Raw genomic sequence first — 14155 nt, forward strand, 5'->3', positions numbered from 1 at the left:
AGTATGAATATCTGGTAGATCGTCTTCCCGTCTTCTCCACGCGACTCGAAACGTCAGCACCGTCAACGAGCCGTCACCGAGCGCTGGCTCGCACCTTCGATACAAAGAAAGTGCACGGAAACAATGACGAAGCTAAAGTTGACAGGATTCTTTCTGTCAGGAAGGGATTGGAAGGCGTTTCGCTCTTGAGTGTATGGTGGAAGGCTCCTTGACCTCATCTTCACACACAGCAAAGCGACACTGCGCGACCGAAGCGAATCAGACGACTGTACAAACGCGAAACTTACCAGCCCAAGACCTGGCTGATGCCCCGTCTCCGTCGCTTTGTCCGCAAAGCTCGTCCCTGCCCTTCAACCCTGTCTACCAGAGTTCTGTTGACAGCTTTGGCGCTTCGGATTTACCATTCTTCCTCAGGCAAGCAGAGACGAACGAAAGCCACGATGACGAATACTTTGCCGCCGTCTCGCTGTGCAGGGCACAAAAGCTTGGAATTACAAGTGGAAGTCGCTTGACGAAGCACTGATGCTGTGGCGGCGGTGTTGCGTACTGTTCATCAGGAACCGACTTAGCGCCGTCTATTTGAAATGTTGGTCGCCACACCACACCAGCCTCTCCGTCGGCACGCCACTTCGCCACAGCCCGCCCGCCGCCGACGGCTACGCAGCACAGGCAGGGCGTCGGGATGGGACCCAGAGCCTTCTGGAAGGAATGGTGATGTCAACTCGGAGCAGATTCCGCCCACTAGTCGCCGTTTCTCGACGCCACCTGGTCAGCCGAAGGAAGTCTGGACCACAAACCTGGGCCGAGGGGGGGGGGGGGGGACGTACGATCATCACAACGGAGGCCCAAAGAGCGGGTCATGACTGAAGGCCCCCGAGAAGATGTACAAGGCCTTTCCAATGTCGGTGGGCATGCAAAAGGGGGATTTGCCGCCTGAAGCGCTATGCGATTCGACGTAGCGCCGAGGATTTCGATGGCGGTGCTCTGTACTAATAATGTCCCACTCGACTAGATGAAGCATTCACGACGCTAGGTAGGTCGGTCATGTGGCCGGATATATGCAAGTAGAGCGCCCTAGGTGTTCTCCTATCGCGACAGCTTAGAACGGGCCGAAACAGCAGCGTTGGTTTGCATAGGTGTTCGTATACATCTAGATAGCAAAATCAATTGTCGAAAATAACTCACTGCTTTTCTAATGATGCTTCCAACAACATCATCTCCCTCGACGAGCCATCGAGCTGTGCAAATCCACATCTCCATCACGACGACGATTGCTAGACATACGATCCCACATCACCACAACAATACGCACGAGCGTATCGCTTTCTTCCTGTCATCATTGACCAGAGACTGATGGGAAAAAGCATGAGTAGTGGATCGGCACCGAGAGACAAAGCTTGACAACACAACATTCGAGTCCATCGGCCCCCACAGCACATCACTTGATCACATGGTCAACTAGTCAGGCGAAAGGCGAATGGACCGACGCCTTCTAGATCTCCCACAACCGAGCCTCACGCGAGTCATCACGACCGAAAAGCCGCAGAGCCCCAAATGCCTCTCTTTCTCTTCACTACCACCACCTTCTCGACCCATCAATCCCCCAGCGATCCACTCCACAGAAGAAAGGCCTCTCCCCTCTCCACATGCAGCACCTCCCCTCCAAAGCCCAAAGCACCACCGTACATCAGCCATCGAAGCGGGCCTATAGTCCAGGCCCATCTTATACCCAATCCACGCCCGTCGGACCCGGCTCCGGGCCAGCATGTTTAATCCTAGTCAAAAATCTCGTTATGCCCCCCACCCCTGTTCTTAAGTAATTCACTCTACTTTCTTGCTTACACATACGAAAACCGAGCGGAACAACCGAAACCGAAATCGACTACAGGATGAAAGAAAAAAAAAACCCCTCCCCTCCCCGAACAATTGACGATGGAAGAGCATCCAGAAAGTCTGTGCTTCAAAAAAAGAAAAAAAAAAGGAACCCGTTACATCCCCCCCCCCTCTCTCCCACCCACACTCCACCACTCCCATCCCACGAACCAATCAATCGCGCCGAGACGTGGAGCAAAGAAACACACCTCTTCGCCCAAAGGACGACGACGGCGACAGCAACGACGATGACGATGGACATGCTACCTGACCCCACCCCCACCCACTCCTCGTCCACATGCCGTCCCCACTGCTGCTGCTCATCACCAGTGTCAAAAACGCTCCCCCCTCCCCCCACTCTTGCCGACGACAACCACCCTTTGCCGACAAACAAGAAAATTCTGACACGAACGTCCGCTGCTACCTATTATGCCGCCTCCCTGCACTAGTTGGTACTACCGCTCGCTTACCCTCGCTTACACTTCGCTTACCCCGCGTCGTGCATGGGGTAAGGCAAGGTCACAGCAGGGTGGGTAGGCAGTTGACCGGACCGGTCCGGTACGGTACGGTACGGTACGGGTAGAAAGGAAAAGCACTCTGATTCTTTCTATTTATATTCCGTTACTTTTTTTTTATTTTTAATTTTCTTGCGTTTGCGTACGTCGTTCGAGGGGGGGCGGGGGAGGGGGGAGTGGGGGGCGGGAAAGCTTGAGAGGGAACACAAAAAGAATTGGGCCGCTGCTCGGACGGAGACACGACGCGGAGACGGAAAGGTGAGATGTAACAGGGATCGGTTCTTGTCATTGATGATGCATGCGATATATGTGGAGCTGGGGGGGGTTTTTTTGTCTCTTTCCTCCGCAGCCGCGGCCGCCGCGCGCTTAGGTATGTGTGACTGAGTAATATAATGGGAACGAGGTTGGGGAGAACGAGGTGGCGGTGGGGGGGGAGAGCGGGGAGTGTACGTCCGTAAGTGTGGGAGAGTATGTGGAGTGGGGAGGAGAGGTGAGAGGGAGGAGGGCGAGAGAGAGAGAGAGAGAGAGAGAGAGAGAGAGAGAGAGAGATAAAGAAAGAAAGAAAAAGAAAGAGAAAGACAGAGACGGAGAAAAGAGAAAGTGATTGAGAGACTGGTGGTATCCTCCATCCCCCATCCACATGGTATCCGCCTTGTGGAAGGGAGAGATGCAATATGCAAGAGTAAGCCTTGCATTGATTGCGGTTAATCCCTCACGACGACCGTCCTCCCGGAAGCGGTTGCGTTGGGTGAAACGAACGAGTATGTATGTAGTGCCAGCGTGGTTGTGCAGGCGGAGGGAGGGAGGGATGGAGGGACGGGACGAGGGAAAGAACAAGGTCTGGGTTGCGGATGAATTGGAAGGGTGGGGGGGAGAGGACCCCATGTTGATCTACGGATAGAAAGGCAATGCCAATGACAAGCGGTGTCCCAAGATGATCGCCTCAGGCTGACTATGGAAGAGGAGAGGATCGGCCGAGGGAACGGCGGCGGGTGCCGGGGAGAGCGGCAAAATGCAGCAGAAGGGAAGGAGAGAGAGATAGTAGAGAGCGAGAGAAAGGGGAGGAAGGGGAAAGGGTGCCACCACGGTGGCAGGGGAAGGCTTCAGTTGGGCCAACGGGCATCGAGATAAAACGAAAACGAAGAAAAGAGGAGATGAGGATGGATGGATGGATGGATGGATGGACGGACGGATGGACGGGTGGGTGGATGTGCTCGGCTGGCGGGCGACTGGGATATGCCAGCGCGTCGGGGCTGGCTGCTGAACGGCCAAGCACAACACACCAAACGGAAAAGCTTCAGAACCCGCCGGGCGTTAGCGGCGGCGGCTGGATGGTCCCGGCCGCGATCTCCCCCCTGGTCCCTCAACGGTCCGCAACCGCCTGGCTGGCGATCGCCCTCGCGCGCGCGGGTGGACGGCAGACGGTCAGTCTGGCACTCACGACGGCCAGTCCCCACTAGCGCCGGGCCAGCATCGTCGATTGCCGCGGCGCGTCGGCCGGTATAAAGGATGGCTTGGGACGAGAGGTGAGAGGTGAGAGTGAGTTGCATGCCAGCGCGCGCGAGATCGACCGTGGCACGGCAGCGTGGATCTCGCGCCTTCGGACTGGTCTCGAACTCTCGAACCCGCGGGCCCAGCCACCCCAGGGCGTTCGCCGTGTCGACCGGACCATGTGTCGGCCGCGCGCGCGCCGAAACGTCCATGTGCATTGGCTCCGGCTGCGCCGGCCCTTGCCTGCGTTTGGGCTACGACAATCACATCACGTCTCACAGGGATCGCAACTGCGTGCCTCATGCGAGGAACGGGTTGCCGGGCTTGCTGCAGCCCATGCGGGAACGTGGTGGACGGCCGGCTGCGGGATGATGTCAAGCTCCCTCCTCCCAAGGCATACCGGCTTGCTCGCAGCCGCCCGCCGCCTTGTCTGCTGGATCGAGAATACAATTCCCCATCTCCCCCGTGCCACCACCACCCTCGCCTCGCTGCCGGCTTGGAGCTCGCTGCCGCCGCCCTGACGTCAAAGACGAGCGCCAGCCTCGGCGCCGTCCATGGCGTCCGCGGCCCGAGTGTGATAGCGCGCATTACGCACTGCCAGCTATGCCATGCTGCATGGCCGAGGTGCTGCTGCTGCTGTTGCTGCTGCGCTGTCGGTTCCGACACTGTGTATTTGCCCCTGTGGCTCCGTTTCATTCCATGCTGCCGGCATGGCCATCGGAAGGGGAGGTGGCATTTTGCATTGCTGACCCCCCGACCCCCCCCCGCCTCGGCTGTCCTCATTGGCATGCCTTTCGTCTGCGTGACCAGGGACTCCGATCCTGCCGGCCGCAAAGTCATGGAAGTCAGAGCCCGGCCTGTCGTCTCGCCGTCCATTCGCCGACGCGCCCGACGGCCCTCGAATCGGACGTGCGTGCAGCTCCGTTAGGGACTGAGTGTCTGTCGCCTTTGACGGTTAGCGAGGGGACCTCAACCCCCCAAGTGGAATCAGGGCGTGCACCTACCTACCCAGCAAGCATCACGTCGAAAGCCCGCTTCTCAGGGTTGCTGGCGACGTCAAGGGCACAGCTGCCAAAGTGTCATAGATGCTCGTCTTGAGTAGTGCACAATTTTGGAACGTCGTGGCGGGAACCCGGGCGTCGTCGGCGCCGTCAGCGCCGTGATGAGTGTGCTGCCGGGACGTCTGGCAAAGCGAGAAGCAAAAGCCAATATATGCACTTACCCACCGTCGACCCGAGCCTGATGGAAAAAGAAACCGTCGCGTGGGGTGTGTCGCATATCCAAGCTGCCCACCAAAAAAAAAAAAGGCGGGCGTCTCAGACCGGCCGGTGAGCAAGGGTCACTTCGCACATACGCGCTCAGCACAGCAGCTGATCTAGATACCCGGTGCCTGACGGCTGATCCGAAGGCCGGGTCCGCTGCTGCTATGGCGTTGGGCCGGCATGCAAAAGGACATGTCGCATATCTGCTCGGAGATCCCGTCCCTGGAGGTTGCCTCAGCTCCGGGCCCGGCGCCGTCGATTGTCTCCGACCCGGGGCATGAACGGGCCATCTGCCGCTGCTGAATCGCGTCAAACACCTCCTTGATGCTGTGAAAGAAGTGATATGTGACCTGTCGAGGGTGGCGAAGCAGGGAGTGCCGCCCTCGCCCTCAACCAGATATTGTGGCTTCCAATGGCCACGACATGATACACGCGCACGTCCGCCACTTATATTCGATTCGGAGAGTTCCTTCCCGTCGGAGACTGGGCAGTCGATCAGGGATCGTTCCAAGCGCTTGCCCGCGGAGCAAGTTCCGATGAAGGCAAGGCGTGTCTCACTGCCAACCCGGTTCATGGTTAGTAGAGGACCCTGATCATGTCAGCAGTGCCGACGTGCCTGCCTAGACAAACCATCCTTCAAGCAAGCCAGCAGCGCTAAAAGTCTTCACAGCTGTAAGCTAATTTTAAGATGGGTTGCGCAGCAGCAGATCAAAACGTGGCATGAGGTACAACATGTGAGAAAGCCATTGCTATTCAAACCCATATAGATGACCGTAGCTATGCACTACTCCTATAAGACATGCTCGTCGAGAACAAGGAAACAAGAAAAAACATATTGTTGACATCCCTTGGCGTTGAAGTGAAACAGAAGGAGAATCAAAGGCTTTTTTGGGTCATTAGGGGTCCGCGTACTCCGAGTTACCAGCCCCGGATAACGGTTTTGTAAGCCGCACCATACGCCTTCAGGCCGGATGACGACAGCAATGGGAATAGAAAAGTGTCAAAAAAAAAAGCAAGGACGCTGGCTGTTGACCAACATCGTCATCAAAATAGGGCAGCCGTATCCGCAGTAGGCCTGAACAGACGCCAATGAGAGCCGACAAAGAAGAATGACGCGTAGCCACTGATGCCAACGGCATTATTGAATGTATTGCTGAAGGTCGGGGAAGTCGTGCATGTTGAGGATGGTCTTCTTGACGACGGCCTTGACCTCGGGCTTCTGTTCGTCAGACACGCCACGGACCTTGGGGATTCCCCACTGCTCTCGGATGCGATAGTAGGCGCAGGTGAGTCCACCAGACGTTCGTTCCTGGTCAGGGTACGTCGGCCACAAACCAGACTCGTGGTGACGTCTCTTTTGGCCGGCAGGGAACCGTTCGCGGAAGTCCTTCTCGATCTCCTTCCAGGTCATGCCACGCAAGATGGCGCACACCATGATGAAAGCACGCTCTTCCTCGCCATAGGTATGGCGGGGCTCGCGACGGGAAGGATCGGCACGGCCGTTTCTGGACGAGCCACCTGGAGAGCCTTGGTTGTAGGCCGAGGGCGAGTCGGGGTCTGACGTGTCGTGGAATTCACTCTCCGAGTAGTTGGTGCTCCCAGCCGTGCTCGGCCGCCTGTAACCCGAGGCCGAATTGACAGAGGTCCACGGCGAGTGCTGAAGACCGGCAGCGGCGTAAGCGGCCGGGTACTGGGGCTGGGCATTGTGACCACCACGGATGGGCAGCGCTTGATGGCTGTACTCGGCGCCATAGCCGTAGTGGGCGTAGGCAGCAGGGTGGTACGAGCTTTGGCTGGCTCTGTGTGGGGCTGAGCGGCTACCAGGCGCAACAAAGTCGAGAGACATCCTCTCGAGGCCACGCGAGTCTGGGCTCTGGGCGCCGGCTCTGGAATGGCCGTCGATGGGCGAGGAGCTCGTCGAGCTGTTGCGGCTGCCATTGGACGGCGGGGTCGACGAGGAATCCTCGTTGAGGATGTTCCGGAGGTTGCTCATGACGGGTCAGGCGAACGGCAAAGTCGAGCTGAGGGAAAGATCCTTGGGGCGGGTGCTATGGGATGGGCTGAACCTTAATCGAGTGAGGTGGGAGGAGGAGTAGTGGAGGGCTGAGGGAGTGTTCAGGGTCCAACCGCGCAGCTCTTAAAATACCTATCGAGCAGCACGTCTCGCAAGAGTTATCAAAGCATTGATCTGGTCGGCCCAGGGCTGTCGACTCTGTGTAACCGATGCAAACTTGTAAACCTCGAGAGAAAAAGCAGATGTGTGCTCCACGGACGCATGCTTCTGCAGGCAGCCGCTTGCCAACACCCCTACCTACCACCAATGACCCCAGTCGAGGACGCTGTCCCCCGAAGATACGTGTTGTGAAGAAATCGGCGCGCTCGCCCTTCCGGGCAGTAGGCCCTGGCCCCCCGGGCCAATCTCGTCGGATCTGGCCTGGACGCAGATTGCGTCGATCCGGCCGTCGAGCTGTTCGTATCTTCACGTTCAGCCTCGCGGCAGCAGCAGGCAGGTGTCCGCAGAAGGGCAGGCCAAGAGGGGCGGGCGGCTGGAGGGTCTGTGAGCTGGCATATGCCGGTGGCGAGATCGGCAAGAGGCCAGAAACGGCGCGAGGCAGCCACATTGGTGGACGGAGGATGCGTCCCCAGACGAGTTTTGCGAGCAGAGCATGCGATCTTGGCCTCATGAGCGGCAGGCTGCAGTCCACCCCCGTCCGTACCGAAGTTCAGAGGGCGCCGGGGCAGCTGCAAAATTCCGCTGCAAGGCGACGCCCGTTTCGGACGGGAGAGTAGCGGTCATCAACGTCCAGGGCGTGTAACGCTCTGGAAGGCGGCAGGGGCCGGGGCAGCTGAGAGGAAGTAGCGCCGGGCGGGCGGTGATTGGGCGCGGGGCAGTCGAGACACGGTCCCCGAAATCATGCCCAAGATGCAGGCGCTACATTCCGGTGACACAGCCAGAGGTGAGGTACAGGCGGCGACGACGACGGCCACCGACGGCTGACTCGCGACGGCCGCTTCGAGCGGGTCATGATGTCACGGGCGGGCCAGAACCACGTGCGAGAGCTGGGGAGTGCAGGCAGAGACGGATTCCTGGGAGAGGGCCTTCTTCATCGCTGCCGCCCGCGAGCCCGGGAGCGCGCAGCCAACGGCGGGCGGGCGGCCACGGATCAGCGTTCCTGGCGCGACGCAGATGCTGGTGTCGCACATCCTCGCAGCACCGCAGCTAACGGCGCAGTCGAGGCGCATATGGGGCCGGGGCCGGGGCTATGTGCTGGAGCCGCGCAGGCCCTGCAAACGGCTTGTTGCAGAGCCAGCCAGCCGGCGCCGCCCTCTCGTAAGCCCGTCCTCCGTCAAATTTCACGAATGCACGGTGCCATAGCCCGCAGATGTGAAGAGTAGATTGCAGCGAGCCGGGGAAGCTGATGCTGGCCTCCCGATGATCGTTGCGAGGGAGCGCGCCTCTGGGGACGGGCGGGCATTGAGCGGGCGCCGAGCAGGGAGGGCGAGTGCGGTGCGCTCTTGCACGGCATGCGCGTTGCGTTGCTTTTGCAGCTGCATCCACCGCCGTGCATGCACCGCAGCACTTGGGTGCCCGCGCCAAGCCAACGCACCCTCTGCAGGGCGCCTGCGCGGCTCTGTGCCGCCGCCGTGGGCGCCGTGGCCGATAGCAACGGGCCCCAGACCTCACGTGATGAATGTGCGTGAGTTGCCTATCCTGGCCGGTGTCTGTACTCCTCGACCGCTTCCTCTCGACATGTCGGCAGCCATGGGCGACGCTTCCGCGACTTGCTGGCTGGCTGGCTGGCTCGCTGGCTCGCTGGCTCCGGTGAGTTGTCGCATCGTCTCTTCGATCCCTTTCTTTTTGCTTCCCCTTTCAGCGTGTCGCCGGCCATGTCCCCGGCACGTCCGCCTTGGACGACAACTGCACACGGTTTTCTCTGCGATCCCGGTGCGGGCAATCATGGGGCGAAACGGCTCGGTTTTGCTTTTTGCATGTGCAATGGCTGGCAAATAGAGTGGTGTTCTGTTTCCCGGTCCAGTGATCCGTAATCCTGGTCCATTCTCATACGGGGCCGCGCACAGGAGAGTTTGTGAACATGGCTTCCCACAGACGAGCAGGCAGGTTTCCTCAGCCTCACACACCCCGTTGCGGTCGGGGCAGTCTCGGCAGACCGGCTCGACGTCAACGTCGCCCATCACCATTTCTTTGCGCCAGGGTTGCGCTCGTCATCCTCATGCTGCATGAATTTTTCCCTCGTTAATGCTTTCGGCCGCAACGAGGACGCGAGATCCATAGCCATGAGCCATTTCGCCAGTGCGCAAGGCGGGTGTCCGGGCTTGCTGGGCCAAGTGGACTCTGGCGGTGCAGGAGGTCAAGAATTAAGCGAGCCGATGGTCATGTCACTAGGTCGATGCTGCTTGACCGAAAAAGCAAACGGCAAAGGCGTTGACAGGCACGGCACAATGGTGACCTGCGCCACGTCGGCCGCCACGTTCTGCTGGCAGATTGGTGCGTCGTCCACGGGCGTCGTCCACGGTGCAACAACGCGTGCCCTTTCGACGACGGGCGTCTCCAGCTGCTCAGCGCCGCATTCGAACGCGACCGGAAGCCGTCGCTCGGCTCCGCAAATACACAATGGCGGTTCTCCAGAGGGGCCTGGCGGCGCTGCGGGAGATGGCCGCGGGTGAAGCCATCTGGACGCAGTTTTGGCGGGTATGGTGAACACAGGCCAGGCAACCGAAGCGGCCAGCGTGTGATCAGCCCAGGCTTTGGCCGGGTTTGCATCGAGCTGCAGGTGACGGAGACATTGGGCGCCGTGAATGACGCGAACGCGCCCCGGACGGCGACGGCGTCGGTGAGCTCGAGCAGCGGGCAGGCAGGCGGACAGGCGGGCAGATGGCAGACAATGCGAGGCAACAGCGGCGGCGCGGTGCTGTCTCAGGCGGGCGCCGGCGTTCTTTGCAGGGCGGCTGCGTGCGGGCGACTCGACCAGACAGCGGGCGCGAGACAGGCGTCGACGGGCTGCGAGGCTTTGTGTGGTGGCTTTGTCGGCGGAGAGTGGTGATGGGCGCGCCTGCGGTTCCTGGGTTCCTGGGTTCCTGGCCGGGGCATCTCGGGGCGGGTCGCGCCAAGGCCGGCTGCATACAGCAGCTACCTACACCTTGCAGCTCGCTCGCATCCCGGAGCCAAGCACCATGCGTCCCTCCACCGCCCTCTCCCCACGACACCTCGCCCGATGAGCCGTTCCAGATGAGTTGGAACTTGTTGGAGCGCTTTATCGAGTCGGATCATTTCAACGAGGATCCCTCGCTCAGCGTCGCCTACCTGTCGTGTGTGATCCCGTCCCCGACTCCCCACCACCCTGCGCTCTCGCCGCCGCCCCCGCCTTAACGTGTCCTGTCCTCTCGCCGCTCGACTCGCGCCTGCTAACCCTCCCCACCCTGCCAGTCGATATGCCGACCACGTCGGCATCCACTATGTGCTCTGCTCGAAGCTGCGCCGCTTCTCCTACGACGAGATCGAGTTCTTCCTGCCCCAGCTATGCCATCTCCTCATCTCCGTCGACAACGAGTCGATGGCCCTTGAAGAATTCATCATAGATCTGTGCGAGGAATCAGTCAATGCCGCCCTGCTTGTGAGCCCGCCCCGCCAATGGGCCTCTCCCCTCCCACAATTCGCCGTTGCTCACCGCGCCCCCCCTTACAGACCTTCTGGCTGTTCCAGACCTATCTCCACGATCTCGCCGGCAACCCGCAATCCAACGCCTTCAAGACATGTCGTCGTCTGTACAACAAGGTTCAGCGCATCGTCTTCGGCGCCTCGGAGCCCGCCAACCGCGAGCGCATAAGGGGCAATGTGCTGCCCGTCACCGTTCTTTCGAGTCTCATCCTTGCCAGCGTCGCCGCCCCGTTCCTTCCCCGCCATGCTGGCCCATTGGCCGTCGCCCAGGCCCGCAAACCGAGAGTGACGACCGAGACCATATCAGACGCCTCCCAGACTCAGACTCAGAAGGTGGCTCGTAGCAACACCGTGGCAGGCGCTTCGCCCCGCCCACGGAAGCCAAGGCCGCAGTCTGTCGTCCTGGAGCCTACCGAGCCCGAATCCCCCATGTCGCCCAAGCGCCACTCGACCGTGCCTGCCCTGGAGATCCAGTCGAGCCCGTCAAGGCAAAGCCCGAAGACGCCGCGAGCTGCCTCGGCCGCCCACCGGCCCTCCCTTCTCAACGTCGCGAAAGAAGCACGCATGAGCTCCTCGTCTCTGCCTGATTTTCGCAGTTCTAGCGTCTCTCCGATCCCGGACCCCCCGCCAACCGCCGGCCTTCCGCCGCGTCCAAGTGAGCTTGCGCCGCGCCGCGAACCCCGTGCCCCCCGACCCCTCAGTCCGAGCGCCCTCTCTCGATCGCAGAAGATCCGAATCTTGCGCTCCAACTATTTCCGGAGTCAAACTCAGTTCTTGAGTGCGCTGGAGGATATTTCGAACAGATTGGTCATTGTTCCGAAGCCTGCACGCCTCAGTGCGCTGCGCGCCGAGCTGGCGTTGATAGCTCAAGACCTCCCTGCCGAGGTCGACATCCCCATCATCTGTCCCCCAACTCTGAAGGATGGAGCTGCAGCCCACAGCCAACACCATAGGATCGTCCGTCTCAATCCGGCAGAGGCTACCAGCCTGAACAGCGCAGAGCGTGTTCCGTATCTTCTGATGGTGGAGGTGCTTCGAGAAGACTTTGATTTTGATCCCGACACGGAAGCCAATCAAACATTGCTCACCCGGCTGCTCGCCGAAAAGGGAATCAACAAGCGCCGCTTGTTCGATCTTTCGGACTCGTCACGGCAGGCGATCATTCCGGACAAACCGCCTGACCCGGGTGTTGACAGCGTGTTCGAGCCAACCGATGGCGACCTTGGAAGCAAGGATCTCCTCATCAAGGATCCTGCCGAAGAGGAGCTTGCGAACGGCATGGCGAAGACGGCATTGGCGGGTAACGGATACAGCAGTGGCGTCAGAGTCAACCCTGCACGATCGTCAAGCGGTGCGCACACGCTGTCTTCGGTGGGCACGGCGTCAACCCCTCGATCGTCCGACATGGAGACCAGCCGGACTAGCAGCCCGGTCCCGCGTAAGATGACCTTGCCGATGCCCAATCGGGCGCAGGGCCCGGATCAACCGGATTTCTCTGCCCTGGCCACGCACATGCGCACTGCGGCACAGATGCTCGCGCAGCTAGAGGCTAGTGGGTCGAAGCGGCCGAAAACGGAAGTCGCCTCGATCAAGTCGAAAATCATCGCAAGCATGCAGAGCCTGGAGGAACAAAGCTTCTATATGGATGAGACACCCACGTTCGACAGCATCATGGCCGAGCCCAAGGCGCAACCGTTGACGGCCGAACCAGAGGACCTTGAGGACGCAGCTGCGGATCCGAACGCGAGCAACAGTGCTGGTGCGGCACGAATGGAAAACGACTCCAAGACGGGAGGCATCCAGCGCAAGGGCGATCGCGATGACCCGAGCGCTGCAACGTTTGGCGAGGAGTGGAAGGCCAAGAAGGAACGCATTAGGCGGTCTTCGCCTTACGGATGGATGCAGAACTGGGATCTCATCAGCGTAATTGTCAAGACTGGTGCCGATCTTCGCCAAGAAGCGTTTGCCTGCCAGCTTATCCAAGTGTGCAGCAAGATTTGGCAAGATGCCGAGGTGCCCGTGTGGGTGAAAAGCATGCGCATCTTGGTGACGGGCGAGTCGTCGGGTCTCATCGAGACAATCACCAATGGCGTCTCACTGCACTCGCTCAAGCGCAGCTTGACCCTTGCTAGTATTGCTGCAGGCACCAACCCCCGCAAGCGCATTGCCACGCTACGGGACCATTTCGTACGGACGTTTGGCGAACCAGACAACGAGGTTCACGTTGCAGCAGTGGATGCGTTTGCTCGCTCACTTGCAGCGTACAGCATCGTATGCTACGTGTTGCAGCTCAAGGACAGACACAACGGCAATCTTCTCATCGACAACCAAGGCCACATCGTCCACATCGATTTCGGCTTCATGCTGTCCAACAGTCCGGGCAGCATGGGGTTCGAGGCTGCGCCGTTCAAGCTAACGCAGGAGTACGTGGACGTGCTCGGTGGCGTGGGAAGCCCGGGCTTTAACCTCTTCAAGAGCCTCTGCAAGCAAGCCTTCCAGGCGCTTCGGAAGGATGCTGAGAGGATCGTGATGCTGGTGGAGATGATGGGCAAGGCCAGCCAGATGCCGTGCTTCGCGGCGGGTACGCAGCAAGCCGTGGCAGCGCTGCGGTCAAGGTTCATGCTGCAGCTGAGCAAAGAGGAGGCAGAGTTCTTTGTGGATGATCTCATCGCGAAGAGTATTGGAAGCTACTACACGAGGCTGTGAGTACTCTCGCTCCGTGGGGCCGGGGCAAGCTAACCGGATGCAGATATGACACTTTCCAGTACCGTACGCAAGGCATTTACTGATCTGGAAAATACCCAATTGCCGAATCAATTCGTTTTCGAGCATGTCGCACCTTGATTGCGGGCAGGAAGAGCATCGCGACGGCGTTCTGCGTTTGTACGACCGCATTTTACGTGAAATTTAGGATTTAATTTCCTTGGAATCTGGTTTCAGTTGTTTGCCGTGAATATACGTGGGGTGCTGGTGACAGGCACATGGGGCGGCTGGGCGGCAAATGGGGACGGCAGCATGGCGGCATCTCGGCGGGTTGATGTTGCAGCAAGCAACCTTCCGAGGAACCCAGCTAAGTTGCATGACCGACTAACAAGACTGCCTCCAGCAAAAGCATGGTCCTCCGTGTTTGCAGCCGGGCCAGTCGGGCCTACCTCCGCTGGCGTCAGAAAAAGCACGCCGTGTCACCCCACCGACCACCAGCGAGCTCTTGATTCTGTCTGACATATTCAATCTGCAACTTCGGATCTGCGGCATCTGCACGAAACATACGGCCGTTACCAAGGGTGACGGTCCACTTCAACGGTCCTAGAATGTGATTCCTGTGGAACAGAGAGTAA

At 59.7% G+C, this 14155-nt stretch overlaps 2 protein-coding genes across 2 annotated transcripts; one reads left to right on the top strand and one right to left on the bottom strand.

Annotated features, from left to right (window-relative positions):
* Positions 1-6278: 6278 nt before the first annotated feature.
* On the bottom strand, positions 6279-7133 carry BKCO1_6300043 (uncharacterized protein; the record flags this gene model as incomplete). The annotated part of the gene is made up of 1 exon (XM_020278141.1): positions 6279-7133. One exon carries the CDS (start codon positions 7131-7133, stop codon positions 6279-6281), a length of 855 nt encoding a protein of 284 aa, XP_020126515.1.
* A 3255-nt stretch (positions 7134-10388) lies between these two features.
* Positions 10389-13606, top strand: BKCO1_6300044 (phosphatidylinositol 3; the record flags this gene model as incomplete). The annotated part of the gene is made up of 4 exons (XM_020278142.1): positions 10389-10468; positions 10587-10773; positions 10845-13519; positions 13567-13606. The coding sequence occupies 4 exons, from the start codon at positions 10389-10391 to the stop codon at positions 13604-13606; spliced, it is 2982 nt and encodes a 993-aa protein (XP_020126508.1).
* Positions 13607-14155: the final 549 nt, after the last annotated feature.

The sequence above is a fragment of the Diplodia corticola genome (assembly GCF_001883845.1).
Source record: "Diplodia corticola strain CBS 112549 chromosome Unknown scaffold63, whole genome shotgun sequence".
Taxonomy (NCBI): domain Eukaryota; kingdom Fungi; phylum Ascomycota; class Dothideomycetes; order Botryosphaeriales; family Botryosphaeriaceae; genus Diplodia; species Diplodia corticola.